The 27,676-nt window shown below is 44.9% G+C and overlaps 4 protein-coding genes across 12 annotated transcripts in view; 2 read left to right on the top strand and 2 right to left on the bottom strand.

The window, feature by feature from the left end:
• Positions 1-284: 284 nt before the first annotated feature.
• shmt1 (serine hydroxymethyltransferase 1 (soluble)) lies at positions 285-9,054 on the bottom strand. 9 transcript variants are annotated; one of them, XR_013451440.1, is made up of 15 exons: positions 8,672-8,901; positions 8,233-8,318; positions 7,743-7,843; positions 4,380-4,585; positions 3,487-3,621; positions 3,146-3,291; positions 2,900-3,015; positions 2,592-2,752; positions 2,380-2,461; positions 2,092-2,304; positions 1,873-1,986; positions 1,638-1,760; positions 1,336-1,412; positions 1,093-1,203; positions 285-852 (listed from the first exon to the last, which is right to left on the bottom strand). XR_013451440.1 is itself a non-coding variant. In XM_040190279.2 (15 exons), exons 5-15 carry the CDS (start codon positions 3,583-3,585, stop codon positions 680-682), a joined length of 1,455 nt encoding a protein of 484 aa, XP_040046213.2. In that variant the 5' UTR covers positions 3,586-3,621; positions 4,380-4,631; positions 7,743-7,843; positions 8,233-8,318; positions 8,672-9,054; the 3' UTR covers positions 285-679. The 9 variants fall into 9 exon arrangements, 5 of the variants coding, with proteins under 5 accessions (XP_040046213.2, XP_077940809.1, XP_077940812.1 ...); XR_013451441.1 differs by having other exon boundaries at positions 4,380-4,614; positions 8,672-8,809; XM_040190279.2 differs by having other exon boundaries at positions 1,336-1,452; positions 4,380-4,631; positions 8,672-9,054.
• A 42-nt stretch (positions 9,055-9,096) lies between these two features.
• Positions 9,097-11,120, top strand: bud31 (BUD31 spliceosome associated protein). The gene is made up of 4 exons (XM_040190283.2): positions 9,097-9,294; positions 9,899-10,021; positions 10,317-10,483; positions 10,625-11,120. Exons 1-4 carry the CDS (start codon positions 9,201-9,203, stop codon positions 10,673-10,675), a joined length of 435 nt encoding a protein of 144 aa, XP_040046217.1. The 5' UTR covers positions 9,097-9,200; the 3' UTR covers positions 10,676-11,120.
• Positions 11,121-11,871: 751 nt separating this feature from the next.
• smcr8a (Smith-Magenis syndrome chromosome region, candidate 8a) lies at positions 11,872-18,661 on the bottom strand. Its single transcript, XM_040190274.2, has 3 exons — positions 17,402-18,661; positions 15,050-16,795; positions 11,872-14,427 (listed from the first exon to the last, which is right to left on the bottom strand). Exons 1-3 carry the CDS (start codon positions 18,064-18,066, stop codon positions 13,965-13,967), a joined length of 2,874 nt encoding a protein of 957 aa, XP_040046208.1. The 5' UTR covers positions 18,067-18,661; the 3' UTR covers positions 11,872-13,964.
• Positions 18,662-19,397: 736 nt separating this feature from the next.
• The window catches only part of top3a (DNA topoisomerase III alpha), a 10,786-nt gene continuing 2,507 nt past the window's right edge, over positions 19,398-27,676 (top strand). The window contains exons 1-17 of the mRNA XM_040190273.2: positions 19,398-19,932; positions 20,105-20,164; positions 20,251-20,324; positions 20,424-20,499; positions 20,842-20,950; positions 21,357-21,500; positions 21,672-21,842; positions 21,954-22,054; positions 22,632-22,706; positions 22,854-22,936; positions 23,234-23,444; positions 23,741-23,926; positions 24,083-24,212; positions 25,452-25,565; positions 25,702-25,867; positions 26,604-26,750; positions 26,905-27,027. Of these exons, the coding sequence (XP_040046207.2) occupies positions 19,705-19,932; positions 20,105-20,164; positions 20,251-20,324; positions 20,424-20,499; positions 20,842-20,950; positions 21,357-21,500; positions 21,672-21,842; positions 21,954-22,054; positions 22,632-22,706; positions 22,854-22,936; positions 23,234-23,444; positions 23,741-23,926; positions 24,083-24,212; positions 25,452-25,565; positions 25,702-25,867; positions 26,604-26,750; positions 26,905-27,027 (2,198 nt within the window). The 5' untranslated portion in view covers positions 19,398-19,704. The remainder of the gene's footprint in view (positions 19,933-20,104; positions 20,165-20,250; positions 20,325-20,423; positions 20,500-20,841; positions 20,951-21,356; positions 21,501-21,671; positions 21,843-21,953; positions 22,055-22,631; positions 22,707-22,853; positions 22,937-23,233; positions 23,445-23,740; positions 23,927-24,082; positions 24,213-25,451; positions 25,566-25,701; positions 25,868-26,603; positions 26,751-26,904; positions 27,028-27,676) is intronic.

Raw genomic sequence — 27,676 nt, 5'->3', positions numbered from 1 at the left:
TGTGTGGCATTGAGTGAAAAGTTTAACCAACAACTTGATGGATTTAGAATAAATTGTTAAATGTAGTGATCCCATCACATTTTCTGAAGTGACACCATCAAGACATTTATTCGTCCTATACTATCAAAAACCTGCAAAACTGGCAACATTCCCATCAGCCTCAGCTGCCCTTTGTGCTACTTAGCAACGTTTAGCTTCAGCAATGCAGTATTTGTTAGCCACGGACGCATTTAACTCCAAGTACGTGCTTTGTGAGATACAATAAGTGATTTAATCTGCACCAGTTTTAGGTTCAACTGAAAGACAATATATGTTTCATTTATTTATTAATGTAATGCAACAATTGTTTTACAATTTTCAAATTGTATTATTTATGTTGCATACGTGTACAGTATAAGTTGTGTGTGACAGGAATATTCAGGTTTTGTGCATCAATCCGCTTTACAGTGAAACAGTAATTACAGTGGAAAAGTGGATCATTTCAGGGCAATACTTCTGCAAATCAATCTTTCAATTAAGAAAAATCTGTTCCATGCTAACCTGAAATACCGTAAGTAATGACAAAGCATATTGATTTGAGCTGTGACGGATTAACACATCTCACAACAAATATACTAACAAAGTATACAAAACACCAGCAAAATGTGGCGTTAGTTTTTTAAATCCTCAGTCCAGCCCTCTAGAGCTCAGGCAGGCCAGGCATGGGGAACTGGCCAGCGAAACCCTCCACCTCTGCCTTGATCAGTGACAGACGCTGCTGGAACTTCTCTCCCTGAGCGAGTGCCTGAATGAACTCCTTCAGAGTGGCTTTGGCATCCAGGCTTCTCTGCACCTCCAAGGTCAGCTCAATACCTGCAGGAGAAAGGAGAGCGAATTCATTTGTGTGAAATCCGGTTCTGTTGTTTCTTTGTTTTCTCCACATGCTACAACATCCTCAGTTGTGTAAGACTTAAACCAACAACCTGATACCTTTGCACTTCTTCAATGGTCTGATCACTAGTTCAAACAAACCTCTCAGAAAATATCTTGGCAAATTATTATTTGTACTTATATAATTTTTTTTTTATAACTATAGGGCATTTACAGGATTACCTTTATGAATGAACTCAGCAACCTTCTTGAAATCCTCCTCCATCATGCCTCTGGAGGTCAGAGCTGGAGAGCCAAACCTCAGGCCACTAGGGCGCAGGGCACTCTTATCCCCTGTAAAGTAAAACGTGTATGCAGAAACATGAGGAGTGGCACTAAGACTTCCTTTACACAAATCTAAGGCTATATTCACCGAAACAAAGGAAAAAGGAAGATTTCTCTCACACACACACACACACACTCTACCTGGACAGGTGTTCTTATTACAAGCAATGGCACAGGCTTCCAAAACCTTCTCAGCTCGTCCTCCGTCAGTCCCTTTGCTGCGAAGGTCAAGCAAGATCAGATGGTTGTCAGAGCCGCCTACACAGGAAGAAAGAGTTAAAACTAAACTAAGAAAGAGGGTGTATTCAGAGAAGGGTTTTTGAGCGAACATGTTCAAGAAGAAACAATAAATACAAATATAAATCTATAATGAGCATAATATAACTCCTTTAAATGAAGGAAGCAACACACAAGTTTTTCTGCGTTTGTTGAGCGGCACGTACCAGTGACAATCTTGTAGCCAAAGTCAATGAGGGCATTGGATAGAGATTTGCAGTTAACAAGAACCTGCATCTGGTAGGCCTTGAAATCCGACGTCATGGCTTGCTTAAGAGCTACAGCAACACCTGCCGGAGAAAAACACAACTGAAATGAGACGGAAGCTGAAATAACTGACGAACGACCGTCGAGCTGAGACTTGAAGAGGGCAAAATCAAGAGGGAGAAAGATGATGTGAACCTGCAATGGCGTGATTGTGGGGTCCCCCCTGCAGCCCTGGAAACACAGCCTGATTGATCAAGGACTCCAAGTTGTACAGAGCCTCTTTCCCCTTGGCATCTACACTGCGCACGCCTACAGGAGGGAAATAGAAAGCAGGGACAAGAATAATGACATTATTTTTTTTATCACTGAGAAACTGCACGTATTGAGAATAAAAGTATCTGATTCCATTTCTACCTTTCCTGAAGAAGATGAGTCCAGAGCGGCAGCCACGCAGTGTCTTGTGTGTTGTCGTGGTAACAATGTCACAGTAATCAAAGGGTGAGGGCACCACTCCGGCAGCCACCAACCCGCTGATGTGAGCCATGTCTCCCATCAAGTACGCACCATTCTCATTTGCGATCTGCTTCAGGCGGCTGTAGTCGAGGTTGCGGGAATAGCAGCTCGTCCCTGGAGAAGACGAAGACGCAGAGGTCAATGCGGTGGGTGATTTGTTTTAGTCTGAAAGGCAAACTAATTAAGCACCTGCAAGGATGAGTCTGGGGTGGAACAGCCGAGCGTTTTCTTGCAGTCTGTCGTAGTCGATGTAGCCGGTTTCTGGATTCACCTGAGACACAAGACCACGTCTTATTAAATACACCGAAACAGCAGAATCTGATAAACAAAACATAAGAACAACACTGGAGCATTTAAAAACGACTGCTTCAATTAATCAACTGTTGATGACTGTTTTGTACCTTATACGGCATGGATTCAAAGAAGATGGACGTGGCCGAGATTTTCTTCTTGTCGGTCATGAAGCCGTGTGTCAGGTGACCTCCATCAGGGAGGTCCAGGCCCATGATCCTGCCATGGGGCTCCACCACGGCCGTGTACACGGCAAAGTTAGCAGGAGAACCTGACAGGGAAGCATGAACAAGAGTTACAAAAAAGTGGAAAACGCAATGAGAACGAGGGGCGAGTTTAAATATGTAAATAGTGATCACATTGATCGGGCTCCACAGCAGATAGAAACGGTTTTATATGTTGAATCACTATTTGATACCGGAGTATGGCTGCACGTTGACACCCCATTTCTCTGAGTCCAGGCCGTAGGTCTCCAATGCCCTCTTCTGACAGAGTCTCTCCAGCTCATCAACATGCTCTGTACCACCGTAGTACCTGAACACATCATGGATCGTACAGATCATTACCGCTATACTTATGCAGTTAAATTGGTAGGAGACATCTGAATGCACCGCTCACAGAATGTAATCAAACATTTCAAAGAGGGTTGGATTGATTTCGTTACCTCTGACCGGGATATCCCTCAGAGTACTTGTTGTTCATGCAGGAACCCAGAGCCTCGAGGACGGCTCTGCTGGCAAAGTTTTCTGACGCTATCAGCTCCAGGCCGTACGTCTGCCTATGCTTCTCCTTTTTTATGATGGAGAACACCTAAAACACAAATACGGGTGTGTCGTTGTATGAGGACAAAAACAGTTTGTCACGGAAGCTCTTTAGTGAACAAAATGCACAATAAGTGGACTTGACCATTGTATTCATTATTATTATTAAACCTTTATTTAAAATCAGAAAAGAACTAGTTCAAACTGCATTCGCACTCCGGTTCTTCTGAGACTGAACACAAACCTCAGAGTCGCTGACGGACAGCGGCTCCAGCATCATCTTGTTGTGCGAATCCCACGTTTCTTTGCTCACCACGAAGTTGTGCTCGTTTTTTAAAGACATGGTTTCTTTGTTTCTCTGGTCAAAACAAGTTGGAATCTTAAGGAGGAGCATAATTATTTGTTTAGACTCAATATAAATCATTGACAGATTTAAAAAGCAACGACACAACTTAAAAAAAAAAAAGATAAATAAAGATGATAAGGGTGCATGTCTATCAAAGGCCGTGCAGGGGGTGCTGCCAGGACACTGTCCTACGGAGGACAAACACAGCTGTGACATAGTGAACTTTGACCCGTTACACAGACCGACAAGCTGAACAACTGCAGAACTTCGCGTGATGAAACGTGATTAGGTAACCGGGACCACGCGCCGTCTGCGACACCAACAGGTGCGTTCACGGCCTCCTGACGTCGCGATGCGTCCATGCGGCGGCAGGTGTTACGAGTTAACGGGCGACCGTGTTGCCCCGTAACACCCGCTGCGCTCGCGCGTCTCGCGACTCTCGTTCACCTTTAAATCCGCTCCGATAGACACGGAACGAAGGCTGCGACGAGGCGACGTTGCCGTCATTACTATGAGAGCGGTGTGAACGTTATTCCCCTGCCGTCACAAAGACGACATACCGGCCGCTCAGCGAGCGTATTACTTTAGTACTTTTGAGTGGAACCAGCAGAAGTCGGGAGGAGACCGTTAGCTGCACAACGGCTAACGGCAAAAAACGTCTGGAGCGCACAGACCCGCGAAATGCGGCTGAATAAGACGTTTTTAATGCGGGACCCACGTTAGTTATTTATGAATGAATGAATATGGTGTAAATGGCAACACGCATGACATGAACTGGTTGTTTTACTCACCGGTGCAGAGGGGACCGTGTCCGCTGGCACGTGTGACTTACTGTACTTCAATCTGAGCGCAGCACGCGCCTCCGCGAGGGCAAAGTCCGCCAAAGTTTGCACCAATCTGCTGATTCTTTCTTTTTCTTTTTCGGTTTATCCAGCACATTAAGTGCAACAGCGCCATCGTGTGCTGACCGTGTGGACCCAAACGAGATCACGGTGGCCTGTTATTTGCACAGGTAGGGCAGGATAGCTGGAAATAGGTGAATGCTATAAAACCAAATATCACAAAAAACAGTATTGACTTCTGCATTATGCATTGTATCCAATGGGTGCATGCCTCAATGTATTGAACCCTGAAGTGGAATATTTATGCATCATATCTTTTATTAATTGAAAACATAAATAAAATCTTTTAAAAAGAAAGATACATTTTTTATGTAGGTATTATAAGTGAGAATGATCTTTCATTTAAATAAAGCTAAAAAATAAATGCATACATGTACACATTTTACTGGTTCATCTTAATGATGTGCGATATTTTTACGAGTCAGGTATATGCAATGTAGGATTCCCCTAAAAACACTGTGGCAAAGCGCAGTTAGCAGAGTTATAATTGTACAATTGTCCATCATATGTAACAGAAATGTCAAGGCCATTGCTAGTGCTTAATCATATATTGTAGCATGAACACATAAAATAATTCTCTGATAAATGAGGACAGGGTTCTCACTATGTATTAACAGAGGGCAATAAGGTATAAAGGACGGTTGAAATAAATTGGGATTAGAGTTTTTCAAGTGTTGTATGCAAGTGTTTCTTTTTTATTGAATTATTCGGCTTCATCATTTATTATGTGGTGATTTCATATCAACTATTTCATAAATTACAAGGAAATATGGAATCTTTTGACGAACCCTCCCAGAATACAACAGAACAATATTCCAGGTCGACCTGCTCTATTTTGTAAAGAATAGTTCAGCTTCTCCAAGATAATAACAATGAGCTTTCGTCACCACATCAGGTTGTGTAGTGTTTTCCTGGTTTCATTTGGCCTACTTTTTTTCTCATTCTCTTTCTTTTTTTGCTGCATGTTTCTTGATAAGGGCGAGACGAGCAGGATCAGCTTTGGCCTGCTCCGTTTTCCCTGCCAAGTGCATCTTCATGTGGCGCTCGTTTGCTTTCGGCTTCTCTATCTCCTCTCTGTGCCGGCGCGTGCGCGTGCGTGCGTGCGTGCGTGCGTGTGTGTGTGTGTCAAAGAGGAGGAAGGTATTGGGGGTATTCCAGAAAGGAGGTTCAACAAACTCTGAGTCTATCCCTGAACTCCGAGTTGACTTACTGAGACGGGAAACTCTGAGTATCCGGTTCCAGAACAGCTGATCTGCGTTAGTTCAATCAACTCTGAGTATGTTCACCTTGAGTTAAGCGCGTGCATGAAAAGCCATCATCAATGGAGCCCCGATGCCACGAGTCACCACGAATCACCATGACAACAGAAAATAAAAGAGCAACACTTTCAGACACATTTTTATTCTATACCTATCGAAGTCATTTGAAATGTGACACTGTAGCCTACACCAACACTCATTAAAATACTAATTAAAAAACAAAGAAACATTGAGTTCTGCTCAGCCAACCTCCACCTCCTCTGTCAGAGGCCCTCAGCCAAAACAGTGGTCGCCCGGTGGCTGAAGGTAACCCGGGGGGAAGCTCATCCGAGCCTGTCACACCCAGGACACAAGTGCCTACATCAGATGCAAGTATACACTTCTTTAAAAAAAATAAAACTAGTATATACACACTACCGTTCAAAAGTTTGGGGTCACCCTGACAATTTTGTTTTCCATGAGTGAAAACACTAAAACACTTTTATTGATCAGTTGGAAAAAATAATAGAAAATATAGTCAAGACATTGACAAGATTAGAAATGATTCTTATTTGGAATATTGATTTTGTTCTTCAAACTTTGCTTTCGTCAAAGAATGCTCCATTTGCAGCAATTACAGCATTGCAGACCTTTGGCATTCTAGCTGTTCACTTGTTGAGGTAATCTGTGGAAATGTAGACAATTAGCAAACACAATGTACCATTAGAAGACTGGAGTGATAGTTGCTGGAAATGGGCCTCTATATTTCATTCAAAACCAGATGTTTCCACCTAGAATAGTCATTTACCACATTAACAATGTATAGTGTATTTCTGATTTATTTAATGTTATTTTTCAAAGAAAAGCTTTTTTTTTCAATATAACGTAATTTCTAAGTGACCCCAAACTTTTGAACGGTAGTGTGTGTGTATATATATATATATAGCCTACTTTTTAAATAATATATATCCACCCACCCAACAGTTGTGGATGGTGTCATCTGCACAGCTGTAAACCCTGCAGATACTCAGATCTTGCCTCAGATGGTAGTTAAAAGTATTCAGAAACAGTATCTTAAGTAACAGGAAGGTGATGATGATGAGGAGGAAACGCTGTCTGCTGCCACAGGGAGAGATCCAGAGAGGCCTACTGAAGTGTGTCTTAATATTATCTACTGGCAGTGCTCTGCCCATTCACATTCTAGAGTTTGACATGTAGACTGAGGTGATGAGCATAGATATGGCTAACTAGCACATTCTTGTCCTTGAACAGAACATGGTTGGGCATCACCAGGAGGAGGGTCCATCAATGTCCACAGGACAGCTTGAAACAGTGAGATTTTCGGTCAATACCGTGTTAAATCTGTATGTGGAACTGTAGAAATTAAATGTCGTCCATGTGTTTCCTAGTTACTAGTAAAGCGGTAGCGTTCTAACAGAAATTCCTCTGGAAATGATAATAATGATGACATCTAATCTGGGCCGGAAGACTCTCTTGCGACGTAAAGCATTTCGAATCACTAAGGCTTCGATGTCAATTGGATTCGGTAGGAATGTACAATCCATGTCTACCAGCTTTCTTCATGTAGACGGTAGAAACTCTGGGTTTCTTATAGTAAACCTGCCAGCGAGAAGGTTATGTTCACAGAGTCTGTTACCATGGTGATTGACTCAGAGTTTCAGTTACCTCTCTATCTGGAACGGATAACTCAGTGTGTTAACTTACTCTGAGTTTTCACATAACCCGCTTTCTGGAATACCCCCATTATCAAACATGTGGGGCTGGGAATTTATAGGCTTAAAAACAACCCACCAGCCTTTAGATTTAGGCGCTTACCACTTAATAATAGGCTAGTAAAATGTTTTTTTTTTACATATTCAAACCCCCATGTTAAAACATGTTAAACCCAAGACATGCCTCCCACATAGTACTCAAGTAGAGCTGCACTGTTTCTACTAAATACTATATGTTAAAAAGGATTTGGCAGAGATACAACGTCACAACAAGCACCCACTTCTCTCTCCTTGATAACAGCTCAAGCTGTGGCGCCTTCTTGGACTTGTGAGCCACTCTGTTTTCTACTTCTATCAAGTCCTCGACACCCGCTCTCCTCCTCTGCAAACACATGACAATGGCTCGTACAATATGAAGTCCATGCTTTGAATATAACAAACAATAAAATGACAAAGTGCACTGCAATGCTAGAACACATAAATGAGGAATGCAAACACAGAGGACTGTTCAAACCAAGGCATCAAACACATAGAGTGAATACATAAACAAGCAACGTATGCAGCGTATTTCTTACTCCATTCAAACACATGTGCTGCTTTTAAATCAATGCCTCTGTTCTGGCTGATTAGAGGGCCCTCAGCTAATGTTTGACATGAAGGTTGCTTAACAAAGTTGACGCCTTTCCGTTTAAAGGCGTTATTAAATGCATTTTGGGAAGTGTTGGATCCCCCAGTTATTCATTCGGTATTTTGCAACTATTGCGATCCAACCTGTTTCCTCTTTCTCTGCCTCCATCTGGGCGCCTACGTCCTCCTCCTGCACGTGCGTGCGCGACCCTTGTTGCCACCTTTTCTACCTGCATCAATAACCATGACAACAAAGAACAACACACACACACGCGCGCGCACAGATAAGCATACACGTTGTTCAGCATTGGTTTACGAGACAAGTGCCTAAAGACGTAGTAAGTAAACACGCTGTCCGCGCTGAATGACCACATATGCACGTGAGGTGGTTGGAGCGGCACATCGCCTGGATCGCTGCCTGTTTTTGAGTAAAACACGTAAACAAATGTACAATACTGTTTTCAAGCCAATGTAGCACTGTGGGGCACTTGGACAAATTTAATTTAATATCTCCCTAATAACCAACGTTAAATACCGGCCGATAACATAACGTGTTATAAAGTGTCAAAACAGCTTTACGAACCGTCAGCTGGATCAAGTCGCGCCGGAGTTGAGTTCAGAAATACTTGCTTAAGTAGTTCATGTATACGCCTTTTAACAGATGGTAGCATACATCCAGCTACAGACTAAATTACCTTAACACGTGTATATCATTTGCAGTTATTTGTCTAAATAACGTGAATTGCAATTAGCAATGCAATGCAATTAGCTAAGCTATGTTGTTTATCTTAAGGCAATGTGCTCGTGTGTTACAGTAATATGCAGCAACGACAGAAAGACGTCTAGACTTCGTTAATATCAGCAAACACCTGTAACCTGACCTAAATAAATGTTAATATTAATTTGAATAGTGTGTTAGGTTGAGAGAAGAAATATGTGTCGAACGCAGTTCAATTCAGATTGTTTATTTTGTATCGTGACGTCATTTAAACGACAAGAGTGTGAGAAGGACCTCGAGTGACGTAGAATTGTAGCGACTAAAACGGTGTCGCAAAATCCGAACGAAAACACGGACCGCTTTTGTTCCCTCTTTTTTTGTCGAACAGAGTAAAATGCCAAAAGTAAAGAGGAGTCGCAAGCCGCCCCCAGACGGCTGGGAGCTCATTGAGCCCACTTTGGATGAGCTGGATCAGAAGATGAGAGAAGGTAAGTCGGATTGCCCCGATGTCACCACGACACTTTGCCGTCGGGCTACAGCGCGCAGTTTGTGCTATTGAGAAATATCTCCATCTTCTCTTCGCGTTGTCCGTCGATGTTGATCGCTTTTGAGACCACCGACGATAACTTCAATTCATTTTACAGCCAATTTCTTTTACTGGATTGTTAGCTGACATTTTGTAAAAGGATAACCAGCCCGATCGCCTACTGAACGCTGAAGCTAATCAAGCGATGCTAGCTGCTGCTGAAGTAGAGCTGGTTCAGTCAGATGCAAATATTTGTTAACATTCCATTGGTTTTGGCTTTAGCTCGTAGCTTTAAATTAAGGGAACCGTAATGTTACTGTATGCAGTTGTACACGGTTTGGGTGAGGCTGGGGAACGTGCCCCCCTAGTTAATAACCTGGTAAATACAGACCACCACTGACCTCAGCCAACACATTTGGGCGAGTAGTGGCTGTTCCAGCAGTGTGTGTCTGTGTGTATATATATATATATTGATATGTGTGTGAATACCTCTGTTGTCTTCGGTACTTCACACGCAGCCTGTGAGGTGTTCGCATTGAGATAACTATCCTGGTTCTGTCTCCCAGCTGAAACGGAGCCTCACGAGGGGAAGAGAAAGGTGGAGTCTCTTTGGCCAATTTTCAGACTGCATCACCAGCGGAGTCGGTACATCTTCGACCTCTTCTACAAAAGGAAAGCCATCAGCAGAGGTAAACGGTTTCCCCTGAAGCTTGTTTTTGCTTTCTCATCTGTCTAACTTCAGCATTCAATGTAATCCGTCAAATTCAGCATGATCTGTTCAGCATGATCTGTTGTGCGTGTTTGAAAAACATTTCATCTGTTGATATTCTGTATTGAAATGCCAATGAGCAGATGCATACCAGAGTTGACTTATTTTTACTCGTTACAATTGATGATTTTTGCAGATTACCAAACATTTGAAACATTGTTCTACGCGTTGATCGATTCCAAACCAGTATTTTCTTTCTGTGTGTCTCCTGAAAGAGCTGTATGATTACTGTATAAAAGAAGGCTACGCAGACAAGAACCTGATAGCCAAGTGGAAGAAGCAGGGCTACGAGAACCTGTGCTGTCTGCGTTGCATCCAAACCCGAGACACCAACTTTGGAACCAACTGCATCTGCAGAGTTCCCAAGAGCAAGCTGGAAGTTGTAAGTCCGACATTGTTCTTGTGATTGCCAGTTCAGTCTTCTGCTTTTGTTATTTTACAAACAATCCAAGTGAGCTTGCCCATACATTCCCTGTGTGTGTCCTTGTGGTCTAAATTTGTTTAAATACTTTTCTTTTGCCAGGGAAGGATCATTGAATGCACCCATTGTGGATGCAGAGGATGTTCTGGCTAAGTAAAGACATCTCATCTTTTTTCCATTGGGGATCAAGGCTCACCCAGTCACCATCTGTGCCCTCACAACCCTGAAGGAACACAGCCTTTTTTTCAGTCAGAAACAAATCGCTGATTTCGTCATCATCATCCTCCTCAGTGTCCCTTAAAGGGTCGGGTTGTTGAAAACTGGAGAACACACAGTGGCCATAGTGTATGTCTTGCATTTGTTTTTCTACATAATAAAGCCCTCAACTCCAACAGCTCAAAGTAGGAAATTGAGGTTGGCTGTTTCTGGATAAGGCCTGTCATTCCAGCTAGTCGTACCCATTGTGATGGTCATTTTAAATTACGTTTTTCATTTAAATTGAAGAGCTGGTGGTGAGTTGAGTTTTGAAATGTCAGTTGTAATCCTCCAGTCTTCATTGTTCTTGTAGTGTAATTCTAAATAAAACAATTCTGATTTACCGGAGTTCTTTATTTTAGGATGCAGGTAAAGTGTGCGATTCAATTTACACAATTTATTGTAGTCGATCTCAAAGCATAATTCAACTTAAACTAAAAATATTGACTGTAGTTCGGTTGTTTATCTAAATCATATTTAAAAAAAACGGTATTTTCTAACATGCATGAAGTCTTAATATTTTTCACTAGGTGAATCATTAAGGACACCTCAGCACCTGAAAGGTGGGATTTCTGTGTTCTCTAGTGCTAGAAATGTTATCCAGTTATTCAACTTCATATTTTGTCATAGCATCACTTTCTTTTAATTTTGAAAGAGCTCATTTTCCCAAACTCAATTGTTTGGCCTCTTTTCTTAAACATTTACTACTTTAACGTTGCCCTGATAATAGTAGCAACTTAAGAATAAGCATGAGGTTAACATTGTAGTGACAAGTGCTTAACTGGGAGTCTTCTCATCTGAAGCATATAGTACAGATGGTTTCATTAAATACTTGAGTTGTATGACAGTTTTGTAATATTGCTGCAAACGTCTTGTATTCGTTTACTGCTACTTTCTCGTCCACTGCAGCACTTTGCCCTCTGCTGCTCCTGTAGGACCGTTACTTGTTTTCACAGATGATCATTGATCATTCACGGCACCTCAAATTGGTCATCGCTAAAGCAAGTCACACAGACACAGAGCTGTTGGAGTGTTTGGGATACTGAAACGCCAAAGTCATATTCACAATGACCACCAATCAATACGCACAAAAATGGATTCAAATAATTTAATGGAATAAATGAATAAACATTTACATAAAAGCATCAAGACGTTCACAACGTGCTTCTTTAACAGCGATGCCTCACAGGGCCGATATGAAGCCTCATGATGGGATACAAAAGGTGGGCAGGATGTGGCAACATAAGGACACTGAGTGATGGCGTGTTAAGCACACTGTGGTATGGCTTATCCAGATTACATTCACATTTTAGCATTAGAGGGACAAACTAGCAGTACTATTTGTTATTCAAGCAGTTAAAAAAATAAAAAGACAACCTGTCAAAGAACGTACCGAAATAATACATTGGGTGTTATTAATAGTGGCGTTAGTTAAAAGCATTTAAAGAAAGTTGTTTGTAGAAGGAAGCCACGGTTCGTCGTTTGACCTTTCACATTAAAACTGACCATGCAGTCACAAGTACAATTACCATTCTAGATACAGGATTACGGCTCCATCCCTGACGCTACAGAATCAGAACCGGTAAAATCTAAATGACTATCAAAGACGCTTGTTCAGTGTTTTACTGGCCCCAGGCACAACTCAAAAGATCACTTAACTGAAGTTCTCCAACATCCTCTAAAGAAAAAAGTGGGACATTCCGGGCATGATGGTCATAATCCACAGTTAGTCCAGTAGAAATCAATTCAGTTCAGCTTTGTTTATATATCACATATCCATGTCAGAAGTAAATAAATAATACGCAACTGTCCTAATTGTAGCGCCAAGCTTAGAGTTTTGCATTTGAAGGCACAGGAAACTATATTTCCCCCTCCTAGCAACATCTTTACAAACACAACAACGTCTCAGCAACTTCTCCTCAAACTTCAGCATCTTCGTAGAGTCAGTTCATCCAAATACACAACAAAACAGAACTATTATCACTAAGGTGATTCAACCCGGCACAAGACAGTCTCATGCTGACACCACAACACCCTCACAGAACTTTAAGACAACAGTGAAATTCAATACATTTAGGTTAAGTAGCTTTAAAATGTGCTGGACTGTTTGGAGTAATATCAATGAAAATGCTCAAAAGCACATGATAGAGACAGCTGCTGGCTGCAGCTGCCCAAACATGGGCGGGTATGTATCGTGGAGACGTTATTTCTGGACATGCAAATATCACGTGGGGCCGACTGGACCTAAAAGTCACACAGCAAATACAATTCCTCATGCATCACAATCTGAAAGCTGGGAGTGTTTTTCTCCTCGCCCTCATGAATCAAAACTACTGAGCTACAATCCGAGATAACTGCGAGGATGGGGGTTCAAATTGATTCACAAATGAAATAGTCAAACAAAAAGATTAAGGCTTTGGCCTTCGGAGGTTATGTGGTCGTTCTCAAAGAGAGACAAAGGCAGGTCACAAAACCAGCTGTAACGGGCCTGCGCAGTGCTAAGCGTATTGCACAGGCGGTTCTCCACAGGCAGAAAATGTCAGCAGTATGCGAGTCGGCTGCAAAACATGTTTATGGAACGCGGCGATGATATCACAGCGGACAAACAGGCTGAGTGATTCGTAGGTGTTAACAAATATCGTTTAACCTGTTGGCGAGCTGGCTGTGGTCAGACCAGCACAGTACACCAACAGCAAAGTTGCATTGAGAGAGAGTGTGCGCTTGCCTGTGTGTGTGTGTGTGTGTGTGTGTGTGTGTGTGTGTGTGTGTGTGCGTGTGCGGCGTGGAGAGCGGTGGCAATTGACCTTAAACAAGCCGGCGCAAGCAACAGACACAAATGACTAACAGGACAATAAGTGGAAGCGACCTTCGTCTGCTCGGTTGTTTGTGTTTGTTGAGTGTCGGCGTGCTCTTTAGCAAACACAGGCAGAGTGAACCGCTCAGTGACATTCACAACTCCCTCGGACTGCTTTTCCCCGCGCACAGAGGAAAGAGCAAAGACCGGAGAAGGAGACAGCAAGGCGGAGAGAGATTACGCAGATAAAACAATAACCAAACGCAGGAGTTTGTCCTGAAATTAAAAGGGCTGTGGCCCTTATGAGGACAATCCTTTGGCCCATTAAAAACCACGGGTCTGAGAGGAGCTTTGCTAAAAATCCATCTGGAAAGTCCTCGTCCCGGTGGGGTATCAGATTTTGTATAAAACGCTGGTGGTGTAGTTGAAACTGAAGCAAGGTGGTGCGGCTGCCCGGCCCCCGCCGGGGGGCTGCAGGTACTGCCGCGTGATGAGCTGGCTGAGGTAGAGCAGTATCTGGCCGTCCTCTTCTCCCAGACCCAGCTGCTCGCGCAGGAAGCAGAGGCGTCTGCCCTCCACGACCTCGGGCCCCTCCGTGGAGCTGACCGGCAGGTGGAGGTGGTGGGTGAAGGTGAGCAGGAAGGCCTTGGCCGCCAGGTGGCAGAGAGCGCTCTGTAGGTGGAGGAAGTAGGTGGAACCGCGGCGGATGAAGGTGCGGTGGTCCGCTATTTTGGCAAGGAGGTGACCCCGGTAAGACGGGCAGCGCAGGGTCTTGTGGTCGGCATCCAGGATGGAGATGTAGCGACTGTACCGGGAGAGCGAGTAAAGCATGCTGGAGCCCACAGGGGACGCCACTCTGTGAGGGGCAGACACACACGGCAGTTTAGTTAAAAGTCACCTTGAACACACACATATTTAAATCAATTAATGTAATACACGTCGGCCTTGTTTAAATGAATGAATGTTTCGTCAATGGAGATTATCGTGCTCAGCGACATATTAGAAGTCACCAGGTAGTCGAATGTTCAACTGGATCTGTATGAACAGCAACCAGTTGGGGTCTCGAGTTCTGCACTGCAATTTTCAATTGCTGTAATTGTACAACAACTTTATATAGCAATAATAAGGTGAAAGTATAAAGATGAAGAGAATCCTGCTTGAACCGCCCGCCTGATTTTGCCTCCAAGCGGCTCAATGAAGACGTGGGCTCAAGGCCGCCTCTCTAAATGTCGGAGGAAAGACAAGTGGAAATGCAAACGAAGTTCAAGGACAGTGAGGCGGGTTGAATATATAGTGGTGTGAGTCATGAAGGACTGAGTCAGAGCAGACGAGCAACATGGTAGTAGTCTGTGGTGCAAAGTATAAGCAGGAATAAAACCATTTTAGACATTGATGGAGACTCCCGTATACACGTGGGAGCATCGTGGGACCACCATCCGTCATCTTCAGCTACAAACACACAAAATGCTTGTAAATACCTTTGCAGCCCAACAAGTTTCCACCTCTGCAGGTCAGTGAGGGTGAAGGGGCACGACAGCCAGGCTTGAACGCGCTCTCCACACTTCCCGGGACTCGGCACGAAGAGGGCCAGAGCCGCAACCAGTCGGCGGACCACCCGCTCATCCGCCCCGAGCACCACCAGGGTTCTGCCGCTCAGCAGGCACCACAGAGCTTGAATGGCGAAGGGGTACTGTCTGACAAACCTCAAGGCTCCTTGTCCAGCCTTCTTCCTCTGACGCAAGGTCACGACCCCCCCGTAGCCCAGAGGCGAGGCGGCCCGATCGGAGCCCGTAGAAGCACTCATGGCAGAGTCACACCCGTCCTCCACTGAGGTTTGGGAAACTGTGTCTCCGAGGAGTCCAACGGGCAGCTCCAGCCCATCCGCAGGGCTCCCTGAGGATGGGGAGCCCACCGCGTAGTCGTCCTGGAGGTGAAGCAGGGCCTGGGGCTCCTGGTTGATCACCAGTGTTTGGTAGGGCTGTAGGTGCGAGCTTCGGCCGAGAGGAGGCGCCGCCTCCGGGGCAGAAGCCTCATAAAGGAAACCATCTTGGGCCATACAGCACGCCGTGTCCAAAGGAACCAACAGGTCAGACTGCATCTCACAGGCCTCATCGGCTTCTCCGTCACAATCATCCTCCCTGCTGGCCTCCAGCTCCGACGCCACCTCCAGCAAGGACACGGGCGTCCCGTCTCCCTCGTCCTCTCCAGCAGTGGTCTCCATCTCCTCGCTGCTGCTCTCCCTCTCCGGGTCGGGGTCAGGGGTCAAGTCAGAATCGGGGGCCTCCGACTTCACACAAGCCCGATTCTGCCTCTCCGCGAGTCCCATCCCGCTCTTGTCACTGCTGAAGCTTCCTTTGGTCTCCTCCGAGCTGCCCTGGGTCTCCAGAGTCTGGTCTGAAGGGGAGGACTCCAGGTGGCTCTCCACGAGCCCAAGCTCACTCTCACGAGTGTGGCTGGTCACGGCGGCTGGGTCCAGCGGGTCTGGAGGCTCCAGGACATCAGGTTCTGGTCCTAGCACGATAGGAGGCGGGTTGAACAGTGTGAAGTTCTCTACAGCATGGGTCACAGCGCAGAATGGTCTTATTGTTCCCCTTTCATCCTCGTCCTCATCTCCGAGCTCCTCCTCAAACAGGAAGTTGGTAACTCTCAGCTTCCTGCGCACCGCCCTGTCCAGGCGGCGAGTGTGCAGGTAACACAGGTCGCCGCGGAAACTCCTCTCCGTCTCCTTCAGGACCTCCACGGTGGCGTCGTAGAAAGTATCGTCACACAGCTCCTGCAGGGTCTTCAGCCGCTTGTCGAAGCACTTTGCTGACTTGGCCTTGATCAGCTGTGGCGTGTAGGACGACCTGCGCTTCACGCCCTCTTCCTCCTCGTTCATGTCTTCTCCACCTCCCTCATCGTCAACCTGATCCCGACCTTCCTCCCCGTTGCCCCGTTTGTCGGTGTAACGGAAGGGCTTGGCGAGCTTGGCGTATTTGTCCAACAGCTGCTCGCACTCACTCAGGCACTCGGTGACACACGTCTGGCAGGTGACAGCGTGGGGGTCTCTGCGTGGGCGGTGCTGGTAGGAGCTGATCTGCCTCAGCAGGTCTCTGTGTTCGTAGATGCTCTTCTCCACATTTGCAAGCTCATTGGCCTTCTCCACGGCGTGAGCGGAGTACATGCACTGAGGCCCCGCCTCCCTCTGCAGGCCCTCCTCCCTCTGCAGCACGGAGTGAGTGTACCTGAGGGGAAGACGCAAACATTTAAAAAACAAAAAAAGGTACAGGGTTGCGATCACATTTGTGCTGTGGAGTGAAATGTTTTCTATGAAGTAGAAAATCTTTCTCCATCATCAGTTTGGAATAATCAATATTTCAGTTTAATTTATGACCTCAGACTGGCGTAACTAATGACATTCCCTTCAGCTCCGCTGGGTTTTTCCCCCATTAGTGAATGTTGGCATCAGAATGTCGAACATGTAGGAGATGATCACCAGCGTGTCATCAGTGCCATGGTGACCAGTACGGAGAGCTCGAGCAGTTTAGAACCCCGACCTGTAGAAGTGCTGGAGTCAAAATCCAATTTTCACACTTTCTCATTTCATAGGCATCGAATTAGCTTTTCATTTTTTCTATTTGGAACTTGGAGGCCTATGTACATGGATCACAAACAGAGGCCAGTAGGCGAGGACTCTATAAAGTGGCCAAAAACAGCAGATATTTTTTCCAGGGCCCCCTAACTGACTAATCCAGCCCAGAGAATACGGTTTCTCATGGATTATTCTGTTCACCCTTTATCTAAAACGACTGAACAGAAGATTGGAGAGAACATCAGAAAAAGGTCCTTACTCCAGGTCCCGCAGCTTCCTCTGCAGTTCCTTGGCGAATGCTCTCCTGTTCCCGGCCTTCAAGCACTCAGAGGCCCGCGAGAAGCGGAGTGACAGCTCCTGAAACTGCAGCATGATTTTCCTCTCGTCTGCCGACACGTACGCCATGCAGAACGGTCGCACAAAGCCCCTCGCCTCCAGGTCGTAAAGAGTGAGGTGATGGACGTAAGCGAACGCCCCCTCCTTTGAGTCGCCCAGCACCACCCTGGAGTCCTCCACAAAACTGAGCCTAGGGTAGCCGCTGCCAGGCGGATGTCCGACAAAAGAGGCCTGGTAGTCCACGGACATGATGCGCAGGGAGAAGTAGTTAAGATCGAAGGTGCCGCAGACTTTGGGCTCATCTGGGATGGTGAGGAGCGGCTGAGGGCCCACCTGCTCGGAAAACTCGGAGATCAGGATGAAGTCTTTGGTGAACTTGGCATAGGAGGTCTTGGCCCAGGGGTTGGAGTCAGCCAGCGGATGGAGGGGGAAGGAGAACTCCGCGGGGAGAGCCCAGGGGTCCGGAGTGGTCTGCCCATACTCGTCCTCTTTGGTGAACGCCACCACGTCAGGTGAGCCGATCATCGTGGTGTCGTTGAGCAAGACATGAGCAACGCAAACGCACAGTGCAGCACAACCGACGGTCATCAACCAGCAGTCAGAGAACAGGGGGGAGGGCGGCAACGGGAAGTGCAGCCAGACTGAACATCCTGCTGCACATTTGTTTTTTGTGAGGTTAAAAGTGCTGGAGATCCCAGGGGTCCGGAGATGGAGAAGGTGCACACTATCCACCTGATTGTGTCCCACTGATTATGTAATTATAAAAAAAGGGGGTCCCAGAGCAGAGTGGTCCCAAATTCAGCTCCACTCCTCCAGCACAGTCCATTGATCAGGAGCCTCGATATTTGTCATGTACACGAAGAGAATAAACCTCGACGGAAACAAAACACAAATCAGTGTCCTTGTTAATAAAAGCAATTACGTCGCGCCGATCAGGAGGTCCGGCCAGGACCATCCATGCTGCACACTGCGGGAAACATATAAACGGCGTCAGAGAGGCGCCTCCGTCCGTCTCCCCTTCATGTCTCCGCGCGTCTTCTGCAGCACGTCACTGTGTTCAGGACGTCGTTGCGACAGAAACACCGTTAATAGAGAGAAGCGCTACATGTAGTTCCCACACACGGGCGCCATGTTTACCCAGCTGGTTGTAGTCTTGTCAGGTGACGAATCCAGCCGCATCTTGGGAAGTTCCACCCTAAAACAGAATATTTTACACATTTCTACTCTGACCCATCGCAGGCACTTTAGGTGATGATTGGACGGATCAGTGAGTCTTAAAACTGGCTCATTGTCCGTTTTTTAGGTTTGGGAGCATGTTTGTGAAAGAAAAAGGTGAGCCATAGCGAGGATTTTAGGGAATACTGAAGTCGTGAGACAGACCAAACTATCTCAAAATGTTTTATTATTTGTTGTCATAATGCATATCTACAGTATATCTGCATTTGCACGTGTCTCAGAACATCTATTTTACCTACTTATCTACTAGCAGTAAATTACTTCCTGGTGGACCTTTTCAAATTAAACATGAAACGTAATTCCTAACACGAGGGAAAATAATACGTTGTTCAAGTAATATTAAATTGATTATTTTTATATTCACAGAATAAAGTTGTCAAATGTGCATGTAGACTTATTGGAACTAAAATTGCAAAAACAAAATGTATAATGCACACGAACAGGACAATATCACTGCTGTTAAAATGGCAAAAAGAAGATTTTGATTTAGGGTGTATTTTATTTTCCTGTCTATCATTGATTTAACGAAGCACACATATTTACACTATAATTATTATTATAAACGACGTATTATTAATTATAATACGATATCCCCGTATTCAATTCCAAAGCAGTTATTGTACTAATATTAATACAAACCTTGTTTTATTATGAAAGTTGCGGGTGGTCCGTGGTTTTACGACAGCATTACGACACCAATTACGGCAGTATTTGACAGGCGACTCGAGCGCGGAATTTGTAAACAGAACCGAAGGTCCTCACATTATTTAATTAGCATTTCTGTCTAGTCTTCGATGAAATTGCTTTCATCATATTTTTTTTATCCTATCATAACCATTGATAGTGAATTTAGTCAACCATTGAATAACTTTTTTTTTACTCTTTTTGAAAGTTTTGGAAAGTGGATACAATGGCTACCGTTAGCTACGCTAGCTAACATGCTAGCGAGCTGCCTGGAGCCCCGGCTTCTTCATGTGAAAGAGGCCAGGTATGCTAGTGCACCTTTTCGGAAGATCTTTGCTTCGACCGGGATTACGGCGACTCGCGGTCCTACGGAGGTGCTTGTGTGCGGCGCAGAGTGACCCGTGTCCGGGGACGCCGCAGCGGGGAGACATGATCCGGAACCGGGCTCAGATCAAACGGGTCCTCTGCGTGGCCGAGAAGAACGATGCGGCCAAATGCATCTCAGAGATCATGTCCGGCGGGACGTCCCGCAGGGTCAGTCATGAAGAACGTACATTGTTGTTATTGTCAGTCAGCACTGTGCGCCGTAAATGTTGATAACCAGTTCCACCAAATCTCCCCCAAAACCAGAGCAAACTATTAGGGATGAAACAGATATATTTCTGGTCGGTTTTTCCTGTACTGATTGTCTTCTTTCCCATTTTAGAGAGAGGGGATGTCAAAGTTTAATAAAATCTATGAGTTTGAATATCATCTCTTTGGTCAGGTAAGTTAATAAGTCAATACGCTCGGATGCTCATGGATGTCTGTTTTGTTTTGTGTTTTACATTTTTAATAATGTCTCCGTTCCAGAATGTGACCGTAACAATGACTTCAGTATCTGGACATCTACTGGGTCAGGAGTTTAAAGCACAGTTCCAGAAATGGTAAGTTGAAACTGGATTTCTTTTTTTTTGTGTATTTCAGAATAAAACTCATATTGTACTGATATTACTTATGCTATTTGTGCCTTTTTTTCCTCGCAGGCACAGTTGCAATCCTGTGCTATTATTTGATGCTGAAGTGGAGAAGCACTGTCCAGATAACATGAAACAAATCAAGGTATGCTGACATATATTCCTCCCAGGAGTCACAACAATATGCAAAAACAGATCTTTACTTTGTATCTCAAAGTAAAGATCTGTAAAGACTTGATTAGTTGTGGTAGTTGTAGTAGTCTTTGGACCAGGACTTACTCAAAACCCAATACCATTGTTTTATTGCTAATGAAACCATTTTGTCAAGCCAGCCGGCGGCAGATGATATACTTTCTTTTCCTTTTCCTCTCACTGCAGTAGAAGACATGTTTTAATTTAGAGGAAATAATGATTAATATAGATACTATAATTCAATTTGAAATATTCTCCATTCTCTCTTTCGTTTGTCCCTCATATCTGTCTCTAGCGGACACTGGAGAAAGAGGTGCGTCAGTGCCAGGCCTTGGTCATCTGGACCGATTGTGACAGAGAGGGAGAAAACATTGGCTTTGAAATCATAGATGTCTGCAAAGCAGGTATAATAGTAATCTGTTTGTTGTTTTCTTGTTGTTGTCGTTGTGTGGCCGCATCTCACGATACATCTATAAACTCCTTTTTTAAAGGAACAGTTTGAGCTTTGGGAAATCTACTTACTGCTGAAAGTTAGATGAGAATATTGATGTTTATTTTAGGTTTGTGCAGAAACTTTAAAGCTGGGGTCAGAATATGATTAGCTTAGCTTAGCACAAAACATGATAGAGGAAAGGAGCTAGACTGGCGTTTCCCAAGAACAAAAAAACTCTAAACACGATGTGTCTCACTCATCTGTCCAAAACCAAATAGCTAAAAGACATATAGTTTTACATGTTTGTGAATGTTTGTCCACAAATGGCTTCTGATAATAGTGAGTCTGTGTGTTTTCTCTCTCTCTTTGCTTTATAGTGAAGCCCAATGTACAAGTGTTTCGGGCAAAGTTTTCTGAGATCACTCCCAACTCCATCCGTAGAGCTTGTGAGACCCTGACGGAGCCAAACGCTAACGTCAGCGACGCAGTCGACGTCCGTCAGGAGCTGGACCTGCGAATAGGTAATGTAGCACTCCAAAACTAACAGTAGTGAGTCCCTAATGCCAAATCGGCTAAACCGATAATGTTTTACCGTTAAAAGTCACGTGACTATGATACAACAGCATTGGCTGTGTTCATCTCAAAGAATGCCGCGTATTGATGAGATCCCGTCCCGTCCTCATCTTCTCCAGGTGCGTCCTTCACTCGGTTCCAGACGCTTCGCCTGCAGAAGATCTTCCCGGCGTCTCTGGCGAATCAGCTGATCTCTTACGGCAGCTGTCAGTTTCCCACTCTGGGCTTTGTGGTGGAGCGTTTTAAAGCCATCCAGGCTTTCATACCTGAGACTTTCTACAAGATCAAAGGTACCCACTCATCGCTGCGCAGACTCACGGATTGGTAGCGTTGATGTTCTTAACCGATAGAAACTGACTCCTCTTCATCCAATCTGTTGTTTGTGTCTGTCTTTGTCTCAGTGCTGCACGAGGTGGAGGAGGACACTGTGGAGTTCAGTTGGAAAAGAAACCGTCTCTTCAACCACACAGCTTGCCTGGTGCTCTACCAGATGTGCATGGAGGTCAGTGCTTCTTTGTGTGAATGTTTTAATGTCCTTTTATAGATTTAGTTATATAGTGTACTTTGTTACTACAACTACTTTTGTAAAATGTGTAACCCAAAATACTACATTATAAAAAGGTGCTCTAATCGGGTTGGAACATTACTCAATAATCCCTCAAATCTCAATCTAAAACCAATTCATGATATTTTAGTGAGCGATCATTAATTGTTATCATATTGGGTTTAAGTCGGACCACTTGGCCTTATTATCACCCACACATACTGTGTCCCCACCTCCCTCCCCCCCGGGAAAAAATAATGTTGTTGATTGATTAGTATTCAAGCAAAGGTACACTGATATTTCCCTTTATTAACTACCTTGAGCCTGTACCAAGTGTGTGTGCTTGTGTATATGAGTGTGTGCACACATGTGTCTACCTTTCGTTGTAAATTCCTCCACACATGTGTTACCTCCAACTGCAGCTGGAGGACTCTGCAGTAGATTTAAATCTGTGTTGTGATTCTGCCTGAATGAAATGGGCTGAAAGCCACATGTAGGAAGGTACATAACAGAATATCCTTTCACTCATTTCCAGGATCCCATAGCAACAGTCACCTCAGTAACCAGCAAACCCAAGAGCAAGTGGAGACCGCTGCCTTTGGACACTGTGGTAAGAATATGAAGCCAGGCGGCCACAGGCACACGCTGTACACACTGCATTACACAACACACCTGTTACTCAATAACGTGTGTGCAGTTTTATTTTTTCAGCATTTGGTCCCACTCTGAACAATCCTCTACCTTTATCCACCAACAGGAATTAGAGAAACTTGCATCTCGGAAACTAAAAATAAGCGCCAAAGAGACCATGAAAATTGCAGAGAAACTCTATACCCAGGGGTGAGTGCATGTTGGGTAATGTACGGTCAGACTGCAACGGCTTCGGTCAATGCTCAACGCCAGATATCAGTTCATTCCTTTGAACTGTTTCCATTCTTCAGGCTTTGTGGTGTCTGTGAAACGGGCAAATGCCTTTTTGTTCAACTGGTTGGTAAACCACTTCAAAGTTCTGCCCATTTTAGTACACAGAAGGACACCACCTGGTGGAGCGGTATCCATCAGGTGTTAACTAGTGTCCATTGTGCAACTCCCTCTTGTGTTGGTGTGAAGATGACTTGTGAATGTGCTTCTGCTCAGGTACATCAGCTACCCACGCACGGAGACCAACATTTTCCCCACAACGTTGGCTCTCGGTCCGCTGGTGGAGCAGCAGACACAAAGCCCGGTCTGGGGGACGTTCGCCCAGAGGGTGATTGGCCAGCCCGGGGGTCCCAACCCACGACAGGGCAAGAAATCTGACCAGGCCCACCCCCCCATCCACCCCACCAAGCACTCCAGTACCCTGCAGGTACATCTGAAAAACCTGCAGCTCAGTTTGTGCAAATATTTTCCAATCGTGATCCACAGGCACTCTTTTGCCTGTGGCGCCTCTTTTCAAACAAACAGTGCTGAAATATTCTTGTTCACGGTTTTGATCTTAGTAAACAATCACACCAAAATACACTAGTTCAATGGTGGCAGGTCGTTCTGCACCCAAACAGTCCAAGTCACAACCCCTCAAACGTTTTATTTATTTCTCTCAACAATATAATGACTGAGGAATAATTTACTAAAATGTCTCACTTCTGCTTCTTCTGTGTTCAGGGAAATGAAGGACGTCTGTACGAGTTCATTGTTCGGCACTTCCTGGCCTGCGTGTCCCAGGATGCTTTAGGGCAGGAGACTGTGGTGGACATTGACATCGCTCAGGAGAACTTCTCCACCTCGGGACTCATGATCATTGCGAGGAACTACTTGGACGTTTACCCGTATGACAGGTGGAGCGCTAAGGTATGATATGTGTGTGTGTTCTGTGATAAAAAGACTTAATTACCGGCCTAATCTAGCGGCTTCTGAACTTCTGAAGCCGTAGAAAAGGTTACGTGTGGTTCCAGTTGGCCGTTGCTCGTGTGCGATACAACCGGTAGACCTCTTTGTAATCGCCAGGTGATTCCAGTGTACGAGCAGGGCTCTCAGTTCCAGCCCTCTGCTATCGAGATGGCGGACGGACAGACGAGTCCACCGCAGCTGCTCACTGAGGCCGACCTCATATCCCTGATGGAGAAGCACGGCATCGGTACAGCGTGAACACACAGACATGAGACCAAATTCCTTTTCATTTTTGTGTTTTTAACAAGTCATCTATTGATGGATCAAATGAATGTAACAAACTCCCATACACGAAACTAGGTACCAAATTATATATCACAATATATCAATATTGATTTGAATGTTACTAGAACTTTACAATGAACTACTTTGGGAAATTTAACTAAAAATATTGTGAATTTAATACCCGACGATGACTCAATGTATTTAAGTAAAATAAAGCCCCCCACTAATAGTCGGCCACAGCCGAATGCAACGAGACGTCATCATGCAAACTGACCCCACTACACATCACCATCAATCCCTTTTTCAGTTAAAGCAAACAACTTAAGGACTCTACAGTCAAGTAAACACGGAAATGCTCTTAGCTTTGTCACAAACTGTACCGTAGTAACTGTACCGTAGTGACTGTTCCGTAGTGACTGTTCCGTAGTGACTGTTCCGTAGTGACTGTTCCGTAGTGACTGTTCCGTAGTGACTGTTCCGTAGTAACTGTACCGTAGTAACTGTACCGTAGTAACTGTACCGTAGTGACTGTTCCGTAGTAACTGTACCGTAGTAACTGTACCGTAGTAACTGTACCGTAGTGACTGTTCCGTAGTGACTGTTCCGTAGTAACTGTACCGTAGTAACTGTACCGTAGTGACTGTTCCGTAGTGACTGTTCCGTAGTAACTGTACCGTAGTGACTGTACCGTAGTGACTGTACCGTAGTGACTGTTCCGTAGTGACTGTTCCGTAGTGACTGTTCCGTAGTGACTGTTCCGTAGTGACTGTTCCGTAGTGACTGTACCGTAGTGACTGTTCCGTAGTGACTGTTCCGTAGTGACTGTTCCGTAGTGACTGTACCGTAGTGACTGTACCGTAGTGACTGTACCGTAGTGACTGTTCCGTAGTGACTGTTCCGTAGTGACTGTTCCGTAGTGACTGTTCCGTAGTGACTGTTCCGTAGTGACTGTACCGTAGTGACTGTTCCGTAGTGACTGTTCCGTAGTGACTGTTCCGTAGTAACTGTACCGTAGTGACTGTTCCGTAGTGACTGTTCCGTAGTAACTGTACCGTAGTAACTGTACCGTAGTAACTGTACCGTAGTGACTGTACCGTAGTGACTGTTCCGTAGTGACTGTTCCGTAGTGACTGTTCCGTAGTAACTGTTCCGTAGTGACTGTTCCGTAGTAACTGTACCGTTTTAACTGTGTATCTTGCAGGCACGGATGCGACCCATGCAGAGCACATCGAGACCATCAAGAGTCGCATGTATGTGGGCTTAACAGCTGATCAGAGGTTTCTGCCTGGAGAGCTCGGCATGGGACTGGTGGAGGGTGTGTTCACACACACACGCACAAACACACACAGTATTTAGCCGCCGCAATGGACCCTAATACATAGCATGCCTTAGCCCTTTGCCCCTGTCATTCAGCTATGTTACTATCACAACGTGTGTGTGTGCTTGTTTAGGCTATAACTCCATGGGATATGAGATGTCCAAACCAAACCTGCGAGCTGAACTGGAGGCTGACCTCAAGTTGGTGTCAGAGGGCAGGAAGGACAAACAGAGCGTGCTGCAGAACCACATCCAAAAATACAAGACCGTCTTCATCGAGTCCGTCAGGAAGGCCAAAAAGTTAGTCACAATTTACATACATGCAAACTTGTTCTTTATCGGCTGTTTTGAAATCAAATCCTGCAGATTGAGGCAAGGAGAAAAGGTGATGTTGTGATCTTCACAATAAAACATCTTTGACGTGTGGAGTCTTGGCCAATCAGCGTTGAGATCTTCATTTCCCTTCAACTTTTCCTCCTTTTGCTCCAAAGGTCACCGTCAAAGGTCACTGGATTATTATTATTATTACCATACGTGTTTCAGATAAATCTACCATCCTAATCAGATCAGTTTAGTATTTTGGTCAGAACAATCAAAAGACTTTATAAAAGCTTGATGCTTCATCTAACGACGTGGATGTGGAGCCCAAACATGGTTTGCACCAATGTGAAGCTCCAAATTAGGCTTAGTACAGCTTGATTTTCTTAAACAACCAACAATCTATTATCCCAGAAAAAATAAATAACCTTTTATTTTTTTCATTTGACTTTTCTTTCTGAAAAATGATTTATTTCGAAAAAGTTCCAGATCCAAATGACATGCGCTTGTGCCTCTTGACACATTTCCCAAGCGCCATCCATTTTCACGTTCCGCCCCGCTATCACCTTTTTCGACCCTTCAGAGTTTGCAGGTATGAATTTAGCGTGGAATAGATTTGCGTATTTCTGACCCAAAGGGGCGGAACCGTATCATGATTTAAATCAGTCCGACTCGACTCGTTGTGATCCAGCTAAAAGGTCATTTTCTGTTGCCTCAGGTTAGATGAAGCCCTGTCACAATATCTGGGGGCCGCTCAGGAAATCGCTGAAGCCGAGCAGCAGGACATGGAGATGCCGCTGCCCGTCAGGAAATGCCCCAACTGCAGGCAGGACATGGTGCTGAAGAAGAAGAGGGAGGGAAACGGGTGAGAGAGTTTATTAAAATTATTATTATTTGTTTTAAGTGTGGCTGAAATGTTGGAGTACAATGTAACGACAGTAAAGTATGCTTTGGAGAATTATGAGGCAAGTGTGTTAAAAGAAGATCCCAGTGAGTTCTATATGTGTGTCCTGCTGCAGTAAGTACCTGTCCTGCTCGGGTTACCCAGCTTGTAAGACGGCGGTGTGGTTCCCCGACACGGTGCTGGAGGTGAGCAGGGACGACAGCATCTGTCCCACCTGTCAACCGCACCCTGTTCACATGTAAGTATTAATGTACCGTTTGCTTAGCACCTCCGTAAGTAACAATGTTGATCTATTTGGTGAGTACTTTATCTCACGTAGCACCTTTCATAGAGCAAGATCACGAAGGATGATCAATATTTTAGAAACAGTAAAAGAAAGTCGCCCGCTCCCTTGTTTATCTTGAACACTCGGCGTGCATTTGTTAGATGAATTGGGAGTAGGCGCTGCTCTTGTGCAAACACAACAAACAGCAGATGAGGCTCTCAGTGGCTTCAGCACTGCGAAAAACTTGTCAAAATCCTCGTTTACACAAGTGGGCGTAAACCCCTTGAGCACGTGCCTCGGCTCAGCACAAATATAGGGCACCCTCGCTACCATCGAGCCAAAGTGCTCCACACCAGCATCTGTTTCCATAGCAACCAATCTGGTATGTAGCTCAAAGTTGAACTACAGCCTTTAGTCTAAGACAACAGGGTTTTTTTTAATCAGATTTCTCGTAGCAGTTTCAGCGTGTTGTGTAACTGTTACTGGCAGATGTGTGCATTAATAAACTCTTTCCTCCCTCGTCCTCCTCGCTGGTCGCTACAGCAACCTGCTGTATTGTTTAAACTTCTGTGGTCATGCACGCATTTTGAAAAGCAAGCTCCTTCCACCACTTTTAACCGAT

Source organism: Gasterosteus aculeatus, chromosome 11 (genome assembly GCF_964276395.1).
Source record: "Gasterosteus aculeatus chromosome 11, fGasAcu3.hap1.1, whole genome shotgun sequence".
Lineage (NCBI taxonomy): Eukaryota > Metazoa > Chordata > Actinopteri > Perciformes > Gasterosteidae > Gasterosteus > Gasterosteus aculeatus.
Note: the sequence above shows the minus strand (reverse complement) of the source record. Positions and strands in the feature narration are given on the sequence as shown.